Below are 26,524 nucleotides of genomic sequence, written 5' to 3' on the forward strand. Positions count from 1 at the left end.
CAAAAAGGTCCCCGCCACAGAAACAAAAAAAAACCCAGCCCAAAATAGAGGCCCTAACAACTCCAATCTGTTGATATTTTTTAGGTGTGTCCTCGCCAAGACCACGCCCTCCTCTTTTTTTAGCCCCAAAATCCAAAAACCAATTGCCATTTCAGTTTTGTTTACTTTCTAATACATGATAGTCTGACCAGAATCGGAGGCATGTGAACTTGGTCTAATAGCTATCGGCACTTTAAAGGTCACATTCTGAAGGGGAATTCCCTAAAACACATATAATTGTTTGAAGGAAATCTCAGCTACTGAGACTATGTATTTATGGTAAATAATTAAATGTACATTATATTGTTTTACCATTATTAGCCAGCCTTAGGAAATACTTAAAGCACTCTTTTAAAGAGTAAAATTATTGTTTTGCTAATTTATGTTTATGGCTTTTTATACAGTCGATATACTTGTGATTGTGTTCTCGCTCCTTTGGGCTATTTGAAAAAAAAAATTGAATCTAATTGTTTTAAATGCCATATTTTATTAGTTGCGCCAACTGATTGAAATTTATGTCGGCTTTTGTCTGCAGAATTTATTAATATTTCTACAACTTTAATGTCTCTTTTTGCGAACAAAGATCCTCGTAAACCTTGTGCTTTTATGGTACAACGATTTTTAGTGTTTTTCAATTGATGTTTATGGATCTATTGCGGGGTATTTATGTTTATTAGTAGGAAAACAAACTGAAGATTATCATGGAGGTCGAATGGCCTGAATCTAATCCATTAAAGTTCCACCATTTGATGGTTAAGACAACGCATAACTCCCACCGGAACCCGCACTCCTAATGAACCGAAATTTGTAAAGTTTTTCGTGTCGGCTGTGTTGGAAATTCCGTATTTGGGTTTATTTTATTTAAATATCAAAACCATAAATTCGAATGCAACTGTCAAGTGCAGCATTGTTAGTGCGGGGCTTTATGGGGTTAATGTGCTCATTGTGCGACCATTTTTTTTTAACCAGTACGCTCTCTTGTCCCACTTTGTTTTAAAGATTGGGGCCTGAGAATGCAAATAAAATCACACTTGTGAGGGGAAATTCAATAGCCAACTTATGGGATGCTCTAAAAATATTAGAAACTATAGCACTACAAAAATTAGCCACTAGTTTAACTCCATGAAACTGCAATCTGAACTTTAGCATTCAAGCTTGGATAATATATTTTGACAAGTTTCACAAGAAATTTGGCCAACCCCATGTTAATGTAAATTGGTTCCTCCCATGATGTCGCATGTCAAAAATGATTTCTGCCTTTCAAGTTTTGCCGACTAAACGCTTGACGCAATTTGCATTTTATTCGCAATAGATTGGCGCCCCAGCTTCTGGGAGGCAGCAAAAAAATTGAACCAGGGTTATGTAGGGGCCATGCGACACATTTTACAATGTTTGCCATATTTGATTGATTTGTTTTGCCAGCCATTGCTGTGGCGCCAGATTTTTTTATATCGAAAGGGAAGCATATAATTGGGCCCAAGGTCTACTGAGGGATGCGGAAAGATTTTTTGCAGCTGCTTTGCATTTTTACACATTTGATTCATTAGGCAATACATAACTTAAGTGATGAGAAAAAACTCATATTTTTTTTGGGAAGGAGGAGGAGACCACATTTGGTTTCTGTTTAAGGCGTCAATCACAAAATCCAAATGGAAAACATAAGCCAAAGTTTGAGGAAAAAATTCCAAAAACTTCAATGATAAATGACAATTCGAAATGGTAGAATTCTCTAGGCGAGAAACGATGCATTTTTTCTCATGGTTGGGAAAGAAAGTAGTACTGCTTTTGATGATTAGCCAAAGGTCGTGGAGCATTATGCAATATTCTGTATAGGAACTCAAGTGAAAGTTTCCCTGCACTTTCGGTTTTTCTTGTTTCCTATTGCGGGTGAAAACATTTGCCCCCAACCGAGCATCATATTCATGATCATCACAGCAGCGTCTCCCCATCACACCATCGCCATCACCATTGAGTGATCCGAAATGCCTAAAGAGATCTTTATCCGAGAATGTTGTGTGGGCAGAGTGAGGCTCTTGAAAATCTCTAGAGCTTGAGCCCGATACTTTGGAGATGGCTTATTAAAAATTCTAATCACATGCAATCACCACGGGTCTGAGGTTGGCTGGACTGGGCTCGACTTTGATTTTTGGTTCCCCCAGTTTCTTCGGTTCAGTACAATGGCCCGAAGTCGCCGACGGTTATCGATTAATCATCAAATTAAAAATTACCACTGCCAAAGAGAGCGTGGAGCGTGTCCAAAACAACATGAAACACCTCGAAAGGCAATTGGAGCTGCTTTTTATTTCCATTCTGTTGTTCTTTTTGGCACTTAAAGTACGTTGGGTCAGCCAATTTAAACAATATCTAGAATTTCGTGGCTCGAGAGGGGCGGCGAGAAAAATAAAAACCACACGAACTTCGATTGGAATTAAAAGTTTTTGGCAATTGTCTGTCTCGATTTGGGCAATAAAAAGTGGCCAGAATGGGAAGTGGCCAGTGGAGGGAAGAAACGTGTGTTATAACTAGCTATAAGGATTGATAATTGCCAGAATTCGTGGGATTAGGTAACCGAAATAATACGATGGGGAGTGCTTCAAAGAAGCGTGGAAAGATTTTGCCCAAATCGATTAATTTTCGACCGAGTTACGTGAAGTTGTCTATGTTTTTACTTTCAAGGTTAACAATAATCAGGGAAAATGCCAAAAGGGATAGATAATTCCCACACTATATTGTCTAATCTCCATTGTAGTCTCATCGGATTGCAATCCGATATGTGACTCGTTCTGATTCTTTGAAGGTTACTGCCACTCTGGCTGACAAACCCCTTTTCCAGAAAACAAATCAATTGACTCAACCGCTGCATAGACAAAGGAACAAGTACATTTGAGTCGTAAATTAATTTAAATATGGGAAAGAAGAGCAAATATGCGAATATTTCTTCCCGATTGCCTTTTTTTAAAACAATTTTTCCACACGTAAATAAAGCTTTGAAAATGCCGCCAAGTCTGGTCATCAATTAAATATAGAAATCTATAAAAACGAGGACAATATTTTATTCCTCTAAAATTTAGAGTCAAAATTGTGATAGAACAATGCTAACAGAGTCAATCCTTGGGTAAATATGAAATTTTATAAGACCAACGCATTAAATGATTCAATTTATTTTCTGTGTATCATCTTACACTTTCCTCTGTCAGTCGGTCCCTCTGTCAGTCCTTTTCCATTCAAATTAATTAAATCAGATTTTTCCAAAAATTCTTATCACAAATTTGTCATCAGCTTGTAAGTGGAGAGATGCAGCTCTGCCACATGCTGCCGCTCCATGCCTCATAATGAAGTTAAACCCCCAGATACGGATCTCGCGACGCCCAGACAATTAAGAAGCCCCAGAAGAATTGCAAGCGGAGAGAGCAGCTGCAGAGCAGTCTTCCGATCAGCTGTTTAGCTCTCTTCGCCCGAAGAGTCGCAGAGCCGAAGACGAGACGAAAATTATAGCCGAAGTCGAGGGGCTTTTGGAGTCTCAAGCTCGAGTCTGTGATCAGTACGCTTTCAGCGTTCGCCGCGATCACAACGTACGCTATATAGAGCTATAATATAGAGTCGGGATAGTGTGTCCCGATCTCTTAGCCGATCCCACGCATTCGTCAAGTTTCGTCGACTGACCGTGAAGTGAGTTTCGTTCTGTTCGCGCAAATAAATACTGGCAGCTGGACAGCTGGGCATTTTGGCCAAGTTCATTCACGTTGCGAAATAATTAATGTAACGTAACGCTCGAAATCGAACGTTAAATTAATAGCAATTTGCAAACTGTTTACATTTCGTTTTTGTTGAATTTTTGGATTTTTCGATTTTTGATTTCTGATTTCCATTTTCGGGCATTTCCGTTTCACTTTTGAGCGCGCATTCGAGCGCAACAATTAATTGCAGGCAATGCAAATTGTCCGTGATTGTTTATGATTGCCAGTTTGGCAACCGGAGCCGCAAAAGTGAAATTTCCCTCAAACGCACATAATCCAAAACATAAATTAACATAACAAAATTTTTTCATCTTGCAAATATTAAATACTGATTGCCGTTAAATAGCCAGACGTTGAATAAACGACAGATAAAGAATTTTAAGCCGATATATGTATGCCACATAAATATGCCAGTTGAAAAATAACCTTCGTGTGCAAACAGCTACAGCTACAGCTACAGAAGGCAAACTGTTTAAATATTTTAACAAAAATTCTTAAATATGCCTGTGGAATTGATGCAAAAACGAAAGTGCTCCAAGCGGATCAGCTAGAGAGAAAGGCAAGTAAGTGGCGGGGATGAATGGCAAGAAAGACAATTCGAAATCTTATGGGGGAATTCCGTCAGTGAAAGATCGATGTTGGAGTGGAAAGACTCCGGGAAGTTCTTAATCGCACGATCTTGGCTAAATACAATAATGGCCAATGAGATTAAGAAGTGAAATTAGTGGAAAGATTTGCTTATATTAAGGTTTAAGTAAAGTGATTGTGTTGTGAACTAAGTAATCTCCTGGTAGTATGTTTTCATACTACCAGCATTTCATACTCTGAATTTTCACTTCAATTGAACTCTTCCTTGGATCACTGGGCCTTTCCATTGTTGGCCAAAACGATTTCCCTTTGTATGCGAAAATCGCTTACACATCCCCCACCTCCCTGCTGGTCCTCATCAGCGACAACCCACTAACTTGGTTTCTACTCCAATTTACTTTGTTAGCAAGCGTGATGATGACAAACACAACCTTTCACACTTAGCCGGCCAAGCCAAACAAACACCTTCGAGTGGGCTCTGGGCCTCGGTCTGGGCCCGGATTTTCGCCCTGTCATTCGACCGGTGATCTCCTGCCCTGCCATCCCACCTCCTCACCTGAATCTTCCCCCCAATTTCGTTCAGTGTCTTGGTTATTTGTGACACATTTCCTTCAGTGGCGAGTAAAAGTTCTGTAATAAAGCACACTCCAAGAGACACAATTTGTATGCCATGGACAAACATTTTCGCCAGCAAATTGAACTACTTTCGTTTAAATCGCTGAGAAGGCTAAGCAGGCTAAGGAGGGGGAGCTGCGAATTAACATAAATATTTGATGCGATTTGCAAGCGAATTTGCTGTGTCAAATGCACCATAAACACTTAACCCAAACCCGGCTACTTGGCTGTCAGTCATCGTCGACCAGCTTTCATTCAATTTTTCGCATTAAAAAGAAATTATATATACACCATAGAGGGGAGGGGAGAGATGGATCGGGCCTCTTTTTAAATGCAACTCCAGCAGTCCGGGCCATAAAGTCAAAAATGAAACCGAAAAGAGGCCGCAACCGAATAGTTGAAATTCGCTCAAAACAAATTTTTCGCTTTTTGTGACAAGAATTTGCAAATGTCAACGAAAACTGCGAATTTCGCATTAAAAAGAATTTGGCGAAAAGGAAGCCTCGGGGGGAAATACCACAAAGCCCTCAAAAAAGCGATCCAATTGAGATTGTGTTATAAGACTCTTGGTATTGGCCATCCATATCTTTTCTGGGCCACTTTGTGCCTGGCATTTTAAAATCGTTAAGCAAAACGGATCCGTAACGGAATCGGTGTCACATCAAAGGTATCGTCATGATATACCTTCAGATATATATATTTTAGGTATTTCAAAGCATAACTTCAATGAAGGACAATTAGAGTGGTGGCTTTGTGGGAATAAAAACGACAGGCACTTTTCAAAAGAGCTTCAAAGTTATACTCATACTTCCCATTTTCAATTGAAATTTTCATTTTGATTTCCCCTTTTGGCCATATTGGGTTTCAATCGGTTCTGTTCTGGTTGTGTACTTTTCCAGTTGTTATCATTCTTGCCGTGGACGTATCGCCTTCGAATGTAACACTTGTTGGCTCTGACTGACTCTGAGTGACACTTTTGGTATCCGTCAGATACATTTACAAGTCCGGGCCCGGTATTTCCATTACGATTCCGCCGCTCACTTCCCCCTCTGGTTAATGACAACTCTGCTTTTATTGCGGGGACAAGAAACGAATTCAAAGCCATCGCCATACGTCTGACACTTGAATAAATCGAAAAGTATATATTTTGTTTCTTCGGACACCTGTCGACAGGTGTGTGTCTGTGTGTCTGGGTGTTTGCACAGCAAGTGAAGAAGAACCCAACTGTTGTAAATTCAATTGTTAATATTATTTACTGCCCGGTAATTATTGGGGGGAGCTAAAAATGATTTCTGACTCAATTAGAGGTTGTTGCTTCTTTGAAGCTCACAGATATTTGCCGCTTGATTACCAAATCGATATTGTTATGGTGTCATAATCATTATTAGTTTTCGGAGGCGATAAGGTACAATTTATTGGCCGAGATCCACCGTTCCTGTAGAGTGCTGTCATCGTCTGCCAGTCTTTTGGGGGGAGTCGAGAGATTTCTCCAACTAATTAGACCATAAAGGGAACCCGAATTCCCTCGCTCCGGCAAAGTGATTCGGATAAAACCACAACAAAGGTCACGCTTTAATTGATAAGAAAACAATGCATGGGTCTGGGCTTCGGCATCGGCATTGGCTTCTAGTAGTTCGTTACGAATTTTTTCACTGGAGAAGCAGTCGCTTGGAAATCCTCAGAGTCGAGCTTCAGGTGACGGGCCCTGCCCCGATAAAGATCGCACCCCAGACAAAACGGCAGGCAGGGCAAGACAGAGGGCCCAGAACCCCGACAGGTGGCAGGTTCGGTTCAAGCCACAATCGAGTGCACTCCACCGCCAGAGGAAACGCAAAGAAAGATACAGATTCAGATACAGAAAAAGATACAGATACAGAACCAGAAAGAGAGAAACAGAAACAGAAACACTTTTAATAGTTTTGAACCTTTTGTGCCTCGACTTCCACTTAAAATGTGCAGCGGAGCGTGCCTTTCTCCTGGGGTACAAGTAATTAACCCATGTTGGCCATTCTTCTTCTCCCGGCCGTGTGCAAAACATTTAATTGTGCCGATTGCATTTCCACCACATATCTGGAATGCCAAAACACACACAAAATTAACTCAACTCCATTCCTCGCTAAAGGAGATCAAAGTTCTTAAAGCCGCCGCTACGGTTCTTGACATATTCAAAGCATTCTGAAGACGCGGTTATTAAAAGTACTCGTACTCATCATCATCATCATAAAACGCGCTCCGGACTTTATGTGGTCTATGTGTTATATAAGAAGCACCACAAATCTCAAGTCCCCTAGCCGCCTAGCCAGTCTACAAATGTCACACTCGAAAAATTAAAGCTGAAACTTTATATAAAAACAGGCCACTAATCTCCACTGAAGCCAATTAGTTGCTTCCGTAATTTCTTGGTATTATTTTAATTAGGTTTTTTTTCGGGACTACTTCTGTGAGTTCGCCTCGACTTTTGGTTTTATTTAAATTACTTTTTAACTGCACCGAGATTTATGTGCTTATACACATAAAGATTCAAAAATTAAAAACCAAAAACTAAACCAAAGCCGAAGCTTAGAAATAATTTATGGGGGAATGCATTTCTTTATTGGCCTGATGATCGTATAATTCCTTTGAAATTAAGTTTTTTTGGTGTGGGGGAGAGGTCTTGGGAAAGGCAATATTATTTTCTAAGAAACGTATACGCCCGGATGTTTCTTGGTGCTTTTCTGTCGAGTTGCAGTTTTTGCAGTTGTGGGAAAATATCATCAGCTCAGCTCAGCTGATTATCAACTTGATATTAAATAAATAATTAAGGACAGTAATTCAAGCTTAGGGGACCAGTGTTCCAGGGAATATTTTGTTTCAAGCTGATCATAAATAGGGCTTTGCTAGCCATTACCTTTTTCCATTATTTTCTTTAAGCTTGTCGTGCATAAATTTCTCTCAAAACATAGTTTCTTCGCACAAATCTGAAATATACCCAACTATCAAATAATTCATAACGTTCTTGCCACACATTCCTGGCACTTTGCCACTTTCCCCAAACTCCACCGCCTCTACACGCACCTGGAGGCCACCTTACCTGGCGAAATGAGGCAACAGAAATAACAACAACAAAAAATGCGTTTAAGTCAAGTTTGCCGCGAGCTTCTCGAAAAAGAGTTGCCGCCGGCTTAAGGTGTGCTATAGGTGTGTGGGGGACAGTGGATACTTCCTAAGATAAACTTAGTTTCTTAAAAAAAATACTAACTCGGCTAGGCTTTTCATTGTTTTTCAATTTCAAGTATAATAATCTTCCAAAATGGTTCGAATTACACACCTTTATATCTGTAACCATTAAAAATTCGATTCACAGATAGCACTACAATGGGATGTGGGAATTTTTAGAAAAAAGTTCAATCATTAGAATTTTCCCTGTAGCCGCCTTTGTGTGCGTGCTCATCGTGTGTGGCAGCTGTGATCCGACCTCAGACAGCGAGAATGCCCCGGTGCTGCCACCGCCCCGATGTTGTGGCACTTTAGCTCGATATTTATGCAACGGCACACACTTCATCTCCCGCTGCCACCTGGCCCCCACCTCCAGCCCCACGGCTGCAATTTAAGCGCACATTTTTCTTGGCAGCACACACATTTTCCTACTCTGCATACGAGCAGTTTTTCCAACTCCCTTGCTCTCTCTATCGCTCTCATTGTTTGCAACACTTGGCGCTTGCCACATAACGACAACAGCAGCAGCAGCAGAAGTTGCAAGTTGCAACTGCAACATATGCAACGGCAAACAGCAACAGCCACAGCAGCAACTGCATCGTAGCATGACACATTAAATGCAAAACGGCAGCAAGGTGCGAAAGTCAGGGCAGGGGAGGCAAGGGCGGGGCTGAAAACGAGGCTCGGACCGGGGTCTTGAGCAGCGGTTCCTGCTTCTTCTTTTCCTTTTCTGGGCTGTGTTGCACATGCCTCAGTTGCAGTTGGACTTTATTTAATAAAGAAATGGCTGGTGCATTTTTTAGGGTGCCCTACTGCTAACCAGATGGAAGAGGTATCTTTTGGGGTATAATGGGACTTAAATATCAATACTTTAAAGTTTCAGAAGAATAAATATTCATTCTTTAAAAATAAGTCTTTTTTTTCCTTAAAATACTCAGACTACTTAATCATAAAGCAAATGTTGCAAAACCTGCAACCTGCAACATTGCAACTTTTCAAGCTAATAGCTTTATTAAAGCCAAGTAAGTTCTATTTCTTATTTTAAATGAGAGGTATTTAAATTGTCTATAACTTAACTGAGTAAATTTTACGCATAATAAACCGTATGCTCGTCATCTAAATGGCCAAAACCCGAGCAGCTGTTGCTACTCGGCATTCCTCTTAACCCTTGTTGCCACCGCTGACTGCTCTTATGACAGAACAATTTCCGAAACCAACTGTGACAAGATGAAGCACTCCAAGGTAGAAGCATACGGACAGGTACTGGCAGAGTCTCAGGCCAGATGGAGTCTTAATTTTTTTGGCACAAGTCGAGCAAAGATCGTGGATCAGAAGACCAATCATTCGTCCATCAGCGATGGGGATTTGATTATGCAAACGGATTGCAGTCGAGAGATCATTAAATGGCATTAGATAATAATTTTCACCTGAGGCTCTCAGATAGCGCCGTCAATCCGTCATTTCAGCATCGATAACACTTTAAATAATTGCACATTATGTCCGAGAGACTTTAATAAAATAATTAAAATGAAATATGCGAAGCTCGCTAGTTGGGAAATCCAATTTTTTTTTGTTTCAGCACTTCAGAAAATTGCGATGGGGATAAGCGAAAAAAAAATTGAATGGCCCAAGAAGTAGAAGGAGAAGATGGCCAAGTAGAAGCCACCGCAGAATGGAGCTGGCCAAGTGGAAAAAATTCTGCGGGCTACCAATCTACGCATTTTTTAACCCCTCCTCGTCGGACCTCCTCTTTTCACGTCAAAAGAATACCGACAGGGGCGATAAACTGTTTTCATTTTAAAGAAATTTCAGATTTGTTGAAAAGCATAAAAATTCAACAGAAAATATTAATTTCAATTACTTAGTTACGCGCCAAGTCGCCCTGAACAGATTTTTTCCCACCGCACTCCAGAAGGGCCCAGAAATGTCAGGGGCAGGGGGCCGGGGGCAGGAAGAGAAAAATAAGAAGAAGCTAGAGAAGCCCCGGCACTTTGTTGGCTAAATGCGAGCAATTTGTTACAGGATTTTCATCGGTTCTGTGGGAATATTCCGCCCGGGAAAAACAGGCAATTTATAATTATCAACTGTAGGTGGCGCTTTGGGAGCTGGGAGCTAGTAGCTGTTAGCTGTTAGCTGGGAGCGAATAGCGGAAGTTATTAGTGGAAAAAGTGCATTTAGTGCAGCCCAGAAGAGCACTGAGCTTTTCCGAGAATCTTGACATTGAACGGCGGCTTCTTCTTCAGCTTCTTTGTCTTTCGTTTCTGCAGCCAGTCTTCGTCTTCTCTTCTCTTTTAATTAAAGACGGCACTTTGGCATGTTTCATGGCACGGAAATGCCACAAACAATTGCGATGAAAGACCAGGTGAATTAAATAAGAGGTTTGAGGTGGAAATCGCAACAAATTGGCCAAAACAATCAACTAGAATGAATTAAATGATACTGAATCATAAGAGATGAGAAGGAAACTTATGTAAAATATATAATTTGACATAACTTCCAAGAATATTTGTATAAACTCCTTGAAAGAATTCATTAAGAAATTACCTTTCCACAAATTTCAGTTCTTTCTAATCTAAAATTCGCAACACTCATTATAAGAATACCGTATCAACAACCTTTCACACAATCCCCAGCAATTCACAACCCCCTGTGGCTGGTAGAGACCCCCCGAATATTACAATTAAATCCAACTCCTCAGACCCCAACAGATCACGTCCCAGCGGGTGCTAATGTGAAATAAAATTAAAGATATATATAGAAAGACAGGGAATAAATAACTGTAAATTACCAAAATGAACAAAAATATTATTTAGAACTGTGTGAATTAATTGCCGTAAATGGCATTGGTTAAATGGCCAAATAAAAATTACAAAATCGTATGCCAAAGATGAGAGACCTTTAACCCAAGTCCGTAGAGTTGATTCGATTAACACTCGATAAGCAACTAGTTTTGGGATAATTATTCAAAGGCCCATAAAATACCAACAGCTCCACTCATATTACAGGTAGGCGAAGATTAATCGCTTGGAATTTAGGAAATTTCTTGCCTAATTTGATTAATTAGGCTTCAAAAAACACAACAATGAACTCCATTTTTGGAGAGATGTGTTCGATAAATAATTACAATTATTATTCGTTATCTGGTTATTGTTGGTAGCTGAGTTAAATGGGAAATATATGCAACTAGGTGATATAATACAGGTGCTTGGATAGGTTGTAGTTCCGTCATCGTATGACGTATTTTCTTAGCAGTTTTTGGAACTGACTCATATGGAGGAGTACGTAGTATTGTAGCCGGCGCCGATATGGCTCATTGAGCAAATACTTCGATGAGCTAAGTCATTTTTTTCAAACCATCAGTTGTCTGAAAGCCAGCACTGAAGGAAGTTGTCTGTTCGAGAAATAAAATACCCGAGGCTTGGAAAATATTTCGATTAAAAAAATCCATGGTACGTGAAAGAGCGAATCTCAACAAACATTATCATGACGAATTTTTCAACCTTCAGGGCCCATCTGCCTATTCCAATTTTTAGCCAAGGTCAAAGTTCTTTCTTAGGCCCTTGACTTTTACATTTTGCAATTTTTCACGCACTTCTTCAGTTTATTTTTTGGCCATAATCATTTTTTTTATTTTTGTTGGTTTCGGCACATGCAAACATGATTTTTTGTAGCCTTTCTTTTCATTAAACAATTCTTTATTTTTTGCTACTCTTCTCACATTTTTTTCGCGAACTTTACATTTGCAAAAGTTCATTAACATTTTGTGTGTGTGTGGCCAAAAGGTAAAAAGATACAAAGATACAAAAAAAAAATCCACGCAGCGTTTTCCATTTTAATGAAATTTAGCCTCGTTTTGTTTTAGTCATTTTTTTTACTTTTCAGTTCAATTAATTATGCAAATGGTTACAAGTCTAAAAAAGAACTCCCCTGACTGTTCTCCGTATTCCCTATTTTGACGAATTCAATTTTAGATTTAGAGCCACTTAAGCGATCAAAACTAAAGGCTGACATTAGAAACTTGTTGTCGGACTAAGCCATAAATTATTAAAATAGAAATTGGTGAACGAAACTCCCCCGAATGACCCCAATAGCCAGAAAACGAGAAGCGGCAGAATTAAGTGAATTTTTTTTGCAAAAAAGGTTTTTGTCAACTCTCCGCTTGAGGGAGTCTCGAGGCGCGAGCCATTCTTTAGCTACTTTCGCTTTTTGGGAAACCCTTGGTTTTGTTACTATTTTCGTTTTCTAGTTTTTGTTTTCTTTGCATATAATTTGTTTGGCCAAATCTCTGTCTCCGCCTCTGGGACCTTCTCTTTTAGAAACGTTTTGTGTCAACCACAGAGTTTAACAAATTTTTCATGTTATTGTTGCGGTTTTTAATTGCTGGGATCGCATCCGTAAGATTCGCTTTTGTTTCGGTTATCGCATAATGACAACTATTTGGTACCTTGCTGTGAGCGAAAGTTTCACTGCCCCAATAGCTGGACGGATAATTATTTAAGTTTTGTAACCGAGCTCTCCCCCGAAAACTAATTGACCATTATTTAAATGATTTTTGTGATTTGTGGAAATGGATTTTTCAATAGATTTTTAATATTTCTCTCTCTCTTATTTTTGCTACCTTATTTATTGGTTATCCAACAGCTTGCTACTCCAATTCCTATTACTTATAAATCTTTTGACAAAGTCCCCTGTCTGTATCCCTTTGTTGGATCCTTGTGTTTTGTGTTTGACTAACCAGAAACCTTCCCTTTCTCTCTCCCCAACCTGTTGCAGATCTTGGAACCCTGAACAGCCACCATAGCAACAAAAGCAACATTGGTGCTACCAGCAACATCATCCCAACAGCAGCTATAATCCCAACAGCAACTATAATCAGCAGCAGCAACAAGAAGGCAGCTGAAGAGACGGCGGTTGCACCACAGAATCGCAACAAAATGGAGCTGCTGAGCAGCAGCACAGCAGTTGGAGTTACCACCACGACGACAGCCACGCACCACCTTCACCAGGCCACCACCACGAAACAGCTTCTGGTGCAGGACTACCTGAGCTACGCCTCCCCACCCACATACTCCCGCCTACCGCCCGATGGTCATGAGTTTCCGCCCAACTTTAGTGAGCCACTGATCATGCACTCCAGCCACCCCCTCAAAGGCACCACCACCACAGCCACCGCCACAGCCCAGCTGAGCTTTGACAGCCAGCCGGGTAGTACGGCACCACCACTGCCCAAGACGGGTCCCCCGGCCACAGTTCCCCGTAAAGTGTACCGCCAGGATCTGGTCATAAATGTGGAGGCGGCTCCTAGCCCGACCCAGACTACTACTGGTCGGGATTACCAGAGATCTCTGAGCGGTGGACCGCCAAGGAAGCCCAGCGATTGGCGCAAGGATGAGAAGTCGGAGAAATCGGTGCGCGACAAGATTGCCATGTTCTCCTCAAACAACGAACTGGATGCCATACCACCATCTCCGGCCACAGCTCCAGTGTCCTCGTTCTCGAGGAAACCCATGAACCGAAGCAGCGAGAACCTACTGGACAGCTGCTCCTCCTCAGCAGCTCCATCACTGAAAACCCGCGCCATGAGCGTCGAGAACCTAAATGATGTCCAGCGGCAGTACCAGTTGGCCAAGCAGTTGCCCCAGTTGCATGTTGCCGACTCGATGTACTCTCTGAACACGGTTACGCCCCCTCAGAGCTACGCCTCCCTGCCCAGGAGGAGTCACGGAGGATCCTATTCGGCGTCGGGTGTGGAACGCAGAATCAGTTTCTCCGGCGAGGGAGGAGATGCGGCCCACCGCAAGGCAGCCATTACAAATATCCTGGAGCAGCGCCGCAGGAGTTTGTCGAAACTGAGGGGTCTGGTGATTCCCGAGAGGCCTCAGTTGCTGGAACCCATCTTGGATCTCCCGGAAATCAAGAGCCAGGTCAAAGCAGCCAGCGGAGAGGACAGCACCGACAGTGGCTTGGGCGAGAGCCACCGCAGTAGCAGCAACTCCACCACCACAGCTGGCAACAGGAGCAACCAGTTGGGCTCTGGAAGCGGGTCGACCAGCAGCTATCGCAGCATCTTTTCCACAAGTCAGAGGCGTCCTCTGGAACATCAGCTATCCCAGCCGCCGGCCAAGCCACCAAGGACTTCGCTGACACCACTGCATCCCAGGACAGCTACTTTGCCGCCACCACCGCCGCCGCTGGATCAGGAGAGCGACACCGATTCGGTGTTCTCCACCACAGCCCGGGTGGCCACTCCCCCAGAGAAGTTCGCCCTGACCAGGACCCTCAGCTCCGAGACGAACACCTCGATAGCCAGCTCCAACACATCCACTTTGACCTCGGGATCCTCGGCAGGATCACAGGCCAGCTGCAGCTCTTTGGGCAGCACGCCAGCAGTGGACCTGACCCGACGGGTGCTGAAGAACCAGGTGGGCAGTGGCGGGGAGCCTGTGGTGCTTTCCAGCCGTAAGAGCATTCTCGCCTCGGCCAAGTGCCGCAGTGCCAAGAGCCGCGGCCAGGAGGAGGACAACGACAGCACCGACGGTGAGGCCTGCTCCTTGGCCAACCGCCGAATGAAGCCCATCTCCAGCTACAAGCTGCAGCAGCACCAGCAAATCCAGCTGGGCAAGCAGCAACTGGTGGTGGATAAGCTGATCAATGTGGCCGCCTATGTGGAGCTCACATCGGACACGGACGACAGCAGCCGGAGGTCAGACACGCCGGCCAAGATCAGTGCCATGTTCATCGACGAGGAGCGCAAGGCCAGCTTCAAGGGCGATCCCACCCAGCAGGCTAAGCTGAAGCCCGTGGAGCCCATCAAGCCCCTACTGCCCCTGCATGTTCCATCCCCGAAGCGGGAGCTGCCCAAGCAGCAGACCACCGCGGAGCTGCGGGAGAAGTTCGAGCGAAGTGCCGCCGCTTCCCAAACCCACTCGCCGGTGATCCACAAAATTGCCCCGAAGCCTCATCACGAGCGCTTCTCCTCCCTGGACTCCCTGGCCTCCAGCTCGTCCGGCGTCAGCTCCACTACCCAGAATGTTAGCACCACCCAGGAAACGGCCACGGAATTCGGCAGTTTCTCTTCACTTGGCAGCAACCAGAGTCTGATCACCGCCCAGGATGTCCAGCAGATCGTGGAAGAAGCCGATCCGCCACTGAAGACACCCGAGGCGTTCATCATTGTCCTGCAGAGGGATACTCCCGAGAGCAGCATCGGAATCACCCTGGCCGGAGGATCCGACTACGAGGCTAAGGAAATTACGGTTCGTATTTGTACTTGTTTTTAGAGAGTGTGTCCAATGCTAACTGGGTTTATTTATGGTCCTTCAGATCCACAAAATCCTGAGCAACACTCCGGCGGCCAAGGACGGACGCCTGAAGAAGGGAGACCGCATTCTGGCCGTTAACGGCATGAGCATGCGAGGATTGACGCATCGCGAGTCCATTAGTGTCCTTAAGGTAATGAAATATGATTACATCTATAAACATCTTATCTTAATATCATTTACCTTTTCCAGACCCCCCGTCCGGAGGTGGTGCTAGTGGTTACCCGTTCCGAGTCCCTGGTTGTAAAGTCCCTGACCAAGAAGCGTTCCTCTCTGGGATCGCTCAGTTCCCTTAACGAGAAGCCCACAGAATTGGACTACGAACGCAAACGAAACTACCACAAGGCCTCCAGATCCCTGGACCTGGATCTGGACATAGTCTCCAACGAAGCGGGCGAGTCCCCAGTGGCCACCACACCCAGCACAGGATCCGTAAGCCCACAGCAGCCAGCCAGCCTAAGGGATGAGGATACGGAGGCAACGATTGCAGGAATCCGGGCCAGGAGGCAGTTGTCCCGGGGAGATGCTGCCAAGCTGAGCACTAGCGAGTTGCTGGAGCGGGCGGCGGAGGCGAGGAATGCCATTGCCGCGGAAATACGGGCACAAGGTGAGCATAGAAGTTGTTCTCTTTAAGAAAATTTTAAACTTAAAACTTTAATTATAGCTGAAGATGCGGTGGCCAATGGAGGAGGTTCCCGGTGCGTGGAAATTGTCAAGGACAGCTGTGGCCTGGGCTTCTCCATTGAAGGCGGTTTCGACTCGCCACTGGGTAACCGTCCCCTTATTGTCAAAAAGGTGTTCATGGGTAAGAGTCATTTGTCATGCAGCTAGGAGCTTGATTAATTAACATTCGCAACTACCCGAACCAGGTGGTGCCGCTCAAAAGACCAACCAGGTGCGCAACGGTGACGAAATCTTGAGCATTAATGGTGCCTCCACCTCCCGAATGACCCGAGTGGATGCCTGGAACTACATGAAGCAACTGCCACTGGGCCCGGTCAAGATTTGTTTTGCTTAAAAGCTAAAGGACAATCGACGATGAAGACAAAGCCAACGAAGGGGAAGAATGCGCCACAATTTTTGTTAGAATTAAGCCAACTACTTGGTCTAGCCCCTAATCCGGTCCAAGGTCCAACCTTGGGGGTCTTGCCAATCCGATGGATCGAGAAGCGATTGCGAGCGATTGTTTTGCATTTAAACGAACCTTTAACTGTATGCCTAATTGATAGATATTTAATTTAAAGTGCAATTGTTTAAACTCTTACAACAACGTTTTGATGCCCATCATATACATACATACACTATAATTGATCGATGATTGTACATATAACTAATCGAGACTAATTTACGTATTTAAACTTTTACAAAAATTAAGGGCCGCCCTCGTGGCAGTGCTATTTCCTTATACACACAACTTATTAATCCACAAAATAATATGAAAAGTAAAAAAACACAATTATATTTTATGCCATAAATTATACGGGAACGTTATACATGTATATTATTTTAATTATTATATTATTTAATGAAAAACAAAAACAATGTTTACGTATACAAAAGTATTTGCTAAAAATAAATATATTTGAAAATAACCATGAATTCTTGGCTTACCTTCAAAGCTTTCCCTTGTCTTAATATCTACAAGAATCTATAAATATGCACCTCAGTAATGTTTATTCTTATGAGCTAGTTTTGGATTCATGCTCATGCATTTTTTAATATTTATGTTTGTAACAACTTAATTAGGTTTCCTAAAAATGATGCATAAATTCCATAAGAGTCTAGCCATCATCGGCAGTTTTGGATGGCTTGGGCATCAGCTTTGGCAGTTGCAGGGTCACTCCTAAGCGTTGCAAAGGATTCGATGGTGCCTGGGGGGGAGGCTGACGACGCAGACGGGTTGTTTCGTTGGCCTTCTCGCCCATCTCGGGACGAGGCTGACGACGAGGACAGGATTGGTGTTGAAGGATAGATATGTGAGGGTCTTCGCGACCGAATATTTCAGAAAGAACCTCGTATACCCGACGTTTAAAGTACAGCTTCTGGTAGAAGTCCATGACCTTCATTTCAGGAAGCAAGCCCTTAAGGAATACATCATCAAAGTCGATGTGAGGAGCTGGAGATGTCTTTGAATGAGATATAATATTATGCTTATATTATATTTCTTTCTTCTAATTACATACAACATTTCATATATGTATATTTCACTTACCATTTCATCTTCCTTAGACTCGCTTGACAAACGCAATCGCTTTTGGTCTCGTAGCCGAAACGAGTCCGTTTCGTCATCGGACTCCTCTTCGGACTCAGGATTCTCTTGGCTGTCCTGGCTCGGCGCATGCTCCGAATCCACACTACTTGGCGAAGTTTTTATATCGACGAGTGGATTGAAAGGATCTGGGGATTCGCAGTTGTGACCCGACTCCTCCTGTCTCCTGGCCTTTGAGCGACGACCTTTCACGGGAATGGGAACTCCTGGAGTGATGTGATTCTGCAGGAACAGCAGTTCGTTGTTCAAATAATATGTATTCTCCCCATGATGCAACTTTATGGAGCGGGCGTAGCTTGTGCGGATGTTGCGCCAGCGTTCCTTGCAGCTTTGGACTGAATAAAATATAAAATTTTAATAAATTTCAAAATAGTGAAAGCATTCAATGAAATAAACTCACTTGAACTTTGGGTTTTCTTCGATATATCCTTCCAGGCTTTGTTAACAGAGGATTGTCGCATATAGAATTCGTTTGAGCGATCATAGAGACACGGATGCTCGGCAACCAGTCGACAGATCTTAGCATTTATTGCGTAAGTACTCTGGACGGGAGCCATGGGACGGCGACGAGTGTTCATGGCGCCTATAAATTCAAAGACATTTGTCAAAATGAAATTTCTCTTGAAATACGCGTCGCCTGCGCGCGCAACAGCTGTTTAGCGGGCCTACGTATTGCTGCTTTTGCCTGCTGCAACAACAGCTAATATTGCAGGTACCTGAAGTGTTTCGCGTTTGCACTTACCTGGATTATATGGTCAATAGATACACCTAAATCGTGATACTGATTTAAGTTAAAGTCCACCGCTTTATAGTTGATTTAAGGTCCCAAGTTGCTGCGGTGCCACCTGATGTTGCTGTTGTTACTCTCGCTCTTTGGCACGACTCGTTCGTTCTCTGAGCAATATTGGTGTTGCAGCCAACAAGTGTTGCTGTTTCAAGTTACAACACTAGAATAAACGAGCTATAGATGTAATATTGGTTGTCGATTAACCAAAAGCCAGAGGTTGCTTGGTTTTTAAAGCTTTTGAGAATGAAGCAATTTTCAATCAAAACGTAAACATTGCCGGGTGGCAGGCTGATTGACCAAAACAAACTCAACCTTAAGCAAAGACCCAACACCCCTGTAGGGAATTCCAAGGGGGAAGGTTTTTTGTACAGCTTGAAACCCCTAAAGAGAGCGGATGTTGCGGTACGCCCCTGGCACCACAGAAAGGTTTTGACCGAAGATAATGCCGGTATTGCCAGATCCGGAATGTTTTGATCACTAAGGGAGCTGCCAACTCTTATTTATTTGAGGTGCAACAAATTAAAGATTTAATAAAAATTGCTTTAATATATTACAAATTTTAATTATTTTAACATTAATTTGATTGCGTGAAATATGAGTTTTCAATATACGATTTCTGAATAAAATAATACAACTTAGTACATACCTTCTATATACAAAAAGATAAATTCTCAGTGGTTATACAATAAAATACAATGAATACAAGACATTTTAATTAGGTCATATGAAATTATTTTTAAAAATTTAACGAAAATAATAAGCAGTTGTCAGCCCTCGTCGATTTTTTCCAACCCTAACTTGGCCTGCCAATTCGCATTGGAAGCGCGTTCTCTCGCTCTCTTCGCAGTCGCTCTGTATGTGTGCGAACATTCGTTTGGCGTATACGGAACACTGTTTGTCTGCGTTTCGTTTCTAGCTGACGCGCGTGTTGTTGTGCTGTGAGTTGTGTTTGCTGCACGAATCTCGTTCGTCGGTCTTTAAATTCGGGTCGAAAACTATCGAAAAGGAAGCGGGTGGCCATGAGCAAGAGCAATATGGAGATATTGTTGCTGCGGGCCGTGGCCAAGCAGCCACCGCTGTATGATCGCACATCTGACAATTACAGGAAGCGACTTCCCTGCGAGAATTCCTGGGACATCGTGGCCTCGGAAACAGGAGAGTCGGGTGAGTTGGGGGCTTGTTCATGTGGGTGCGAGCGAGACGATGTTGCACGGCTGCAAACAGTGTTGGATAGCGACTTAGTTTGCCGTGTTGCATAGGGACGTTAATCGGTCATCGCCAATCGATTGCATGTCAACAGGGTTGGCAGTCCCCATCATTTGGCTGTGTTTGCAAATGAGGCTAGTGTTCGCAGTCGCAAAAACACGGCATTTCATTTGAAAATAACGAATAAATATTATGACCTCACTTATTGAACTTGTGAATAAATAATTTTTTCCTTAAATGTTAACATTATTAACTTTGAAAAGAAAAAGATAAAAAAAGAAAAATGTAACAATTTCAAATAGAAATTTTATAATTAGAATTAATTTTATAATTGAAATTATTGGATTTCTTAAATATATAGTTTTGCATTTAGTTTTTATTCCTCTCAATAAAATTTTATAAAAGAAAAAATATTTTTCATTATTCCGCAATTATTACATGTTTACGATTTTTGTTTTTAAGATAAGTTTTTTTTCTATTAAAAATAAACTTATTTGTTATAAATAAACACATTTAAAAGTAACCTTTTTTCTGTTAAAAATAAACTTAAAACAAAAGGTAAATTTGTTCCAAAAAAATACGAAATTCGTTTATAATTTTTAATATATAACAAAATTTATGATAAATCCTTACCAATTAGTATTTGTAGCTTAGCTTTTCTTTAAATATTGTTTCCAAACTTTTTCTATATTTAGTCAAAATAAAAAAATTTTAACACTTATGAAAGCTCCTGTGTTAGATAAATTATCTTAAATAAATTAGGTTAAAATTCATTTTTTATCCTACATAAACATATAAAATAATCAAAAGACAGTTTGCTGCAATAATTTTTGCAAGGCTATTGATTTCAAGTTACTCGAATTTTTATGCCACCAATATAATTTTATTATACAAGTATTTTTATATTGATGCGTTATTTAAACGAAAAGTACTTTGCAATTATTTGTTCTACTCTTGTGCAATCCTGTGTCTTATCAACACCATTTATCGATTACACTTGGTAGGCAGCGGCTTCTATCGAATTTCGTAGAATCATTTTGTTAATGTCAAAGAAGGAATAATTTTGCAACGTTCAGAAGTGTCTTGCGAGTGTTACATTTAGTGGTTTTCCTTAAAGTTTTGGCCAGAAGCTGATCTGCAGCATAATTTATTGAATATTCTGGTAAGTTGTCTCAGTCACATGGTCATTTGTTGTAATTTCATTCGGAGCACGCAATATATGTACAATTTTATTAAAAACTTAAAATGTATACATATACATATGTAACTATGCCCTTTTCTTTGATATTGCATTATTTAAAACAAGTAAACTTTCAACGTACATATGTATAGGTTTATTTTTTTTATACAATTCCCGCGATACATTTTCCCGCGAAAATTGGCTTGAAAGTTTAGAGCGGCACAAATTTTTGTTGTGTAGAACTTTTAGCTTGCAAGCTAAAAATTTCGTGATTCTTCCTATAAATTGAACATTAGGACTCCTCAAATTAGGACGTTAGCTAAGAAACTAACTTTATTTTCTTTATTTTTATTGAAAAACACATACATACATATTTACATATATATGCATAATTGGCAAATGTGTGTGCGAGCGAGTTTCATGCAAAGTTGGAAGTCATCTTTAGATTCTAGAAATTACTTTTTGAAAGGTAGCAACATTTTCGACACAACTTCTAACCAGTTAGTGGAAATTTTCTTGGGTGTGATTTTTGTTTTTGCCAAAATGTGTTATCACTTTTTATTTTGACCTTTTCGAAAGCCCTTTGACATTTTTTGTAAATAAAACGGCACTGATTAGTGTAGATGACCTTAATTTTAGGCCGCGTTTTGCTCAACATAATTTTTAGTTTGTACCTTATGAATTTTTATTGTGGCAGTCAGGTGAATGGAAGCCGGCATTAAAATGATTAAAACAATAATTAATGTTTATTTTAATTACCGTATGGACAATTTTTAAAAACGACAACAAAACTTTTGTGATTTAAAATTTTCCTTTATTCAAGGTTAAATAATTTTCCTTATTAAATTAAACTTAAAAAATATACAATTTTTTTCTAACTCCAACTGGATTTAATTTTGTTGATACATTTGCATGTGTTTATAAATAATTTAATTTGGTGTAAAAAAAACATTGCATACTTTTGTCATTTTATAAAAATAAACATATTTGTTATATGAAAAAAATAATTAAATAAAACAAATTCATTAATATATAAACCCATTTTATCCTTAAATAAAATATATTTATAAAGTTTTTCTTTTTTAGATTAATGCTTAATAAACTAAGCGAATCGTTAGTTTTGAATTCAACTTAAAAAATGTTTAAAATAAAAAAACGAATAATATTTTTTATTGCGGCTTTATTTTATCAAAACTAAAAATGAATAATGTCACTTGAGAAGAATAGAAATATAACTAACCTTGCACTTAAAATCAAACAACCCTAAAGTTATGCAACACTTTCTGCAACTTTAATGCGGTCTTGATGGCTTTTGTAAACATTTGTTATTTGATTTACATTCCGTGGCTGGGAAACCTTACCTGGATCATGTTTTATGATAAGCCGACTAATGAGGCCGGGATTTGGTATACTTATACTTTTTCCAACCCAAGCTGGGGGTGGTTGCAACAACAGATGTTGCCCTACTTGTACCTGCACACCCGTCCCACTTTAGTACCTGCCTCATCTTCTGTTTTTATTTTAATTTTTTTGCAGTTAACAATTGCAAGAGGCAGTGGCGCCAGCTTCGGAACAGCTACACACGCTATGTCAACTTAAGTTCCCAACGGAAACGGAACGGACAGCGACGCCTATCATATCCTTTAGCGGAGGAACTGAAATTTCTGGACCCCCACCTGCATCTGGCCGACGACGGCAGCGATTTGGAAAGGGACAGCGAAAGCAGGGACACGTCCTTAGATCGAACGCATAGAGCCCATGTCATAACTGCCGACAAGGCACCTGAGGATATAAGGTCAAGGCAAGATCGCGAGAAGGTCGTCTCTCAAACGAAGAAAACCGCTGTGGAAAACCAGGACAAAGGGGCAGCTAAAGAAAATTCGCTTGAAAAGGTTTTGGAAAAACCCGATACAGTCACAACAACCGACAACTTTCTAACTTCAGACACCGAAGCTGAAGTGAATGTGGAGGAAAACTCTGAGGCAGAGTTGACTGGCTTCGGTTTTAATTCGGAAGCATCGTTCCAAGAACCGCAGACTGCAACCTCGGAGAAGCCATCAGAAGGCGATTCTGTCGAATCTCCCGCCAGTCAGTCCGAATTTTTTATAAAACAAAACAACGATCCACACTTACTCATCATAGGTAAGAAAAGGGCCAACATTGCGATGGACGATTCGCGGGATCCCCTCGACGGGAGTGATGATGACAGCCTCCCGTCCCCTAGTCGCCGAGCACGTCGTCCCATCCGAGCATCCATGAGCATAAAAGATATGCCCATCCGCAGGTCGGAAATGGGCCAGCGGCTTACTCGCTTACAGCGCCGCAAATCGCTTGGGGGCGTTTTGCAGAGGAATTCCCCATCTCCGGTCAAGTTGTCGCCGGTGCCTAGGACCTCTCTACCCAACAAGCAGGGCCCAGTTATGGTAAAGACGATCGCCAGCTCGCGGGACGACATATTCCCCCGACCTGCGCCCTTAGAAAATGTCCTACAGAAGAGGGGCGTGGGTAGACCAAAGAAGGTTATGCAACCGTTGACCCAAAGAATGAAGGATTTGATGGACCAGCATCAATCGCAGTCCCCGACATCATCGGCCCAGCCGTCTATATCAGTCCAACCGAAGTCGGCAATGGTTTCCAAAACCAATACCAGTGGGGGTACCATTACTCCAAGCTCTATGTCGATCAGCAGCACTACTAACCAGAAAACACCTGAGAACGTAACCATGGTGACTTTCAGCCCCATAACTACTACTATTAGCCCCCCTGTTAGTTCCCCTAACAGCCAGGCTTCCAATACCTCTGTTGGCACAGTTTTAACTCCAATGGTCGGGATTAATTCCACAGCAACACCCCTAGCGGTGCAACCCTACAAGACCTTGACGAAGCGGTGTGAACGTAGCTCTCAAACGGAAAGCCAGGAGCTCAACACTGACGAGAAATTCCTGGAGATGATCAAACCCCAAATGATGGAGATGAATCCTCGCCAGAAGATGATGTTCAAGAAGAAGGTGTTCCAATCGCTCATGGAGACCTTCGATGATGCCACTGACTTTCCAGAGGCCGGAGAGCTGCAGCATTTCAACATTAACACTCCGTCTGGCTTTGAGCACGTTTCGGATCCGGAGCTGCGACTGGTTAGGGAGTTGGTTAGCCTGGTGTGCGCGGCCAAGGTGACTTCTAGGCAGCCGTCACCTCGAGAGCCATCTCCAAGCGCATCCCCAGCCAGTGCCGGCGGAAAGACTGCACCATCAGAAGTGCCGCGCCAAACTCGGGTTATGCCCCGTCAAATGGTTCAGAGGCTTATTAAGCCGGGCTCGTCAGTAGAGGTGACGACCACTCCCATCATGACCGGACCGGGGCATGAAAAGAAGCTTTACCGCATCCTTCAGATGAATGGCAAGCCAAATGGTTATATAAGCGCTTCGTTGGACGAGTTACGCCCCAGGGAATCTTCCGAGAGTGGTACATCTGGAGCCATCAAGGTGGTGCATCCCACCGTCGTCAGTCCCCGGGCAACATCCGTTGTGGCGGCTGTAAGACCCCAAGGCTCTACGATGAACACCTTCTTCGGCCAGCCGCCCAGTGTGTCGGCCATTAAGGCTGCTCAGCCAGGAAAGGTTCGTATGTCTCGCCGCTACTCCGTTTGCGGCAATACTCCTCCGGTGCCACCTAGTGGCCAGATGCCCGCCAACGCGAGTTCTCTCAACTCCAACCTAAACCCCATGGAGGCTGCCATTCTGAAGCGTCGCCTCATAGCTCCCACCCAGGGAATGGTGCCGCCATCGCAGCGACCCCGCTACTCTGGACAACTGGGCTCACCCAATGGGAACAGTTTGCTGGTGCGGAAGCCACTTGGCGGAAGTGTATCCGGCATTAATAAGCAACTTTCGCCCATCAGCGGATCGTCGGCTCCGACAAAGACCCCACAGATCACCAATGTCCAGGGCAGCGCTTTCAACGACTTTGTGCAGCCGGCCAGCAAGGCTAGTACTGGATCATCCGTGCCTTCGAGTCCGGGCGTGGGAGACGTCAGCTCACCTAAAGCGGCCATGAAACGCAGCATGGTCGTGGCCAGCACCAAGAACACTGTGCAGACCGAGCAGCAGACCAGTTCGCGCCAGAGTCGCAGTGATTCGACAGAGACAGCGGCCACCATTGCTGCCGACGATTTCTCCCTGGGCAGCCTGAAGCGGGAGCCACTAGATCACTTGGACGATCAGGACATTCTGGGCATCTAAAGAGATGTCCACCTCAAATATATATATCCAACACGAATCTTAAAGATCTAAGAAAAAATTAAATATTGCATTACATTTATAATTCCCTTACGAGTTAAACTTTAAAATTAATATTCCAAAAAAAAAAAACATTGTTGAGGGCAGAATTCCTCATTTCATCTGGACACATTTGGGCAAACTTAATAATCACGATGAAAAGCTATTATTTTTTGACATAATATCTAAGAAATACCGAATTTTTCTTTAAAAAAATACCAACTTTTTCTATTATAACTTTCCTATTCATATTAGGAATTGTATCCTCATTTAACTTAATTATAAGCCACCAACTATAGAAAAGCTAATTCAAATAAATTTTTTTTTTGAAAATATTCCAATCTTATGTTTATTGTTTTATGGGCTACACTAAATTCAGAGACATAGTTTAATGCATATTTGAATAAAAAAATAAAGAGAACTATCTACATTTATTTGAAAGCAAAACTAGACAAAGGTGGTTTTCCAATTTGATTTGGAATCTAACTGAATGAAAAATCCTCTAACCGGCGAAAATCCTGTGATCCTCCGCATTAATGTTCCATCTATTGATGGTCCACCTTAAATTTTAAAAGTCTCCGTTAATGTAAATTTGCTGACAAGTTAGTTAGTTTGACAAGTCTTTAATTTTTCGAATTTTTTCTTAGGGGTACCCCCACAAAATTGTGGGTTTTCGTAATTTCCCCATTTTTGCTCCTTCCGATGGCCATAGCTCTGCCAATTTGAATCCGATCAGAAAACAAAGTACCATTCAGTAATCGGCGAACCCAGGAGCGACTTTCCTCATTCAAAGCATTTCCTAAATATTCGTTTGAAATTTTTCGAATTTTTTCCTAGGGGTACCCCTATAAAATTGTGGGTTTTCCTCATTTCCCCACTTTTGCTCCTTCCGATGGCTCTGCCAATTCGTATCCGATCAGGAAATAAAGTACCATTCAGTAATCAGCGAACCCAGGAGCGACTTTCCTCATTCAAAGCATTGTCTAAATATTCGTTTGAAATTTTTCGAATTTTTTCCTAGGGGTACCCCTATAAAATTGTGGGTTTTCCCGATTTTCCCACTTTTGCTCCTTCCGATGGCCATAGTTCTGCCAATTCGTATCCGATCAGAAAATAAAGTACCATTCAGTAATCAGCGAACCCAGGAGCGACTTTCCTCATTCAAAGCATTGTCTAAATATTCGTTTGAAATTTTTCGAATTTTTTCCTAGGGGTACCCCTATAAAATTGTGGGTTTTCCCGATTTTCCCACTTTTGCTCCTTCCGATGGCCATAGTTCTGCCAATTCGTATCCGATCAGAAAATAAAGTACCAT

General features: G+C 42.2%; 4 protein-coding genes across 12 annotated transcripts in view; 2 read left to right on the forward strand and 2 right to left on the reverse strand.

Moving 5' to 3' along the window:
* bbg (big bang) overlaps window positions 1–17,085 on the forward strand; it is a 108,507-nt gene extending 91,422 nt beyond the window's left edge. For 5 of the 8 annotated variants that reach the window (XM_017253998.3, XM_070279490.1, XM_017253999.3 and 2 more), the window contains 5 exons: window positions 12,948–15,430; window positions 15,498–15,626; window positions 15,686–16,100; window positions 16,158–16,298; window positions 16,363–17,085. In XM_017253998.3, coding sequence (XP_017109487.2) covers window positions 12,948–15,430; window positions 15,498–15,626; window positions 15,686–16,100; window positions 16,158–16,298; window positions 16,363–16,511 — 3,317 coding nt within the window. In that variant the 3' untranslated portion in view covers window positions 16,512–17,085. Of the gene's footprint in view, window positions 1–3,757; window positions 4,340–11,548; window positions 11,624–12,947; window positions 15,431–15,497; window positions 15,627–15,685; window positions 16,101–16,157; window positions 16,299–16,362 lie in introns of those variants that run through there. The other 3 variants (XM_070279492.1, XM_017254003.3, XM_070279493.1) reach the window with 3 other exon arrangements.
* LOC108133850 (COMM domain-containing protein 4) overlaps window positions 1–26,524 on the reverse strand; it is a 203,038-nt gene that overhangs the window by 118,468 nt on the left and 58,046 nt on the right. The gene's annotated exons all lie outside the window — the stretch shown is intronic.
* Window positions 17,079–18,985, reverse strand: LOC108133905 (uncharacterized). 2 transcript variants are annotated; one of them, XM_070279494.1, is made up of 4 exons: window positions 18,505–18,985; window positions 18,163–18,345; window positions 17,706–18,097; window positions 17,079–17,574 (listed from the first exon to the last, which is right to left on the reverse strand). In XM_070279494.1, the coding sequence occupies exons 2-4, from the start codon at window positions 18,338–18,340 to the stop codon at window positions 17,275–17,277; spliced, it is 870 nt and encodes a 289-aa protein (XP_070135595.1). In that variant the 5' UTR covers window positions 18,341–18,345; window positions 18,505–18,985; the 3' UTR covers window positions 17,079–17,274. The 2 variants fall into 2 exon arrangements, with proteins under 2 accessions (XP_070135595.1, XP_017109494.2); XM_017254005.3 differs by having other exon boundaries at window positions 17,079–17,619; window positions 18,505–18,981.
* stwl (stonewall) lies at window positions 19,350–25,304 on the forward strand. Its single transcript, XM_017254048.3, has 2 exons — window positions 19,350–19,713; window positions 22,472–25,304. Exons 1-2 carry the CDS (start codon window positions 19,569–19,571, stop codon window positions 25,171–25,173), a joined length of 2,847 nt encoding a protein of 948 aa, XP_017109537.2. The 5' UTR covers window positions 19,350–19,568; the 3' UTR covers window positions 25,174–25,304.

This window comes from Drosophila bipectinata, chromosome 3L, assembly GCF_030179905.1.
Source record: "Drosophila bipectinata strain 14024-0381.07 chromosome 3L, DbipHiC1v2, whole genome shotgun sequence".
In the NCBI taxonomy this organism is placed as follows: Eukaryota; Metazoa; Arthropoda; class Insecta; order Diptera; family Drosophilidae; genus Drosophila; species Drosophila bipectinata.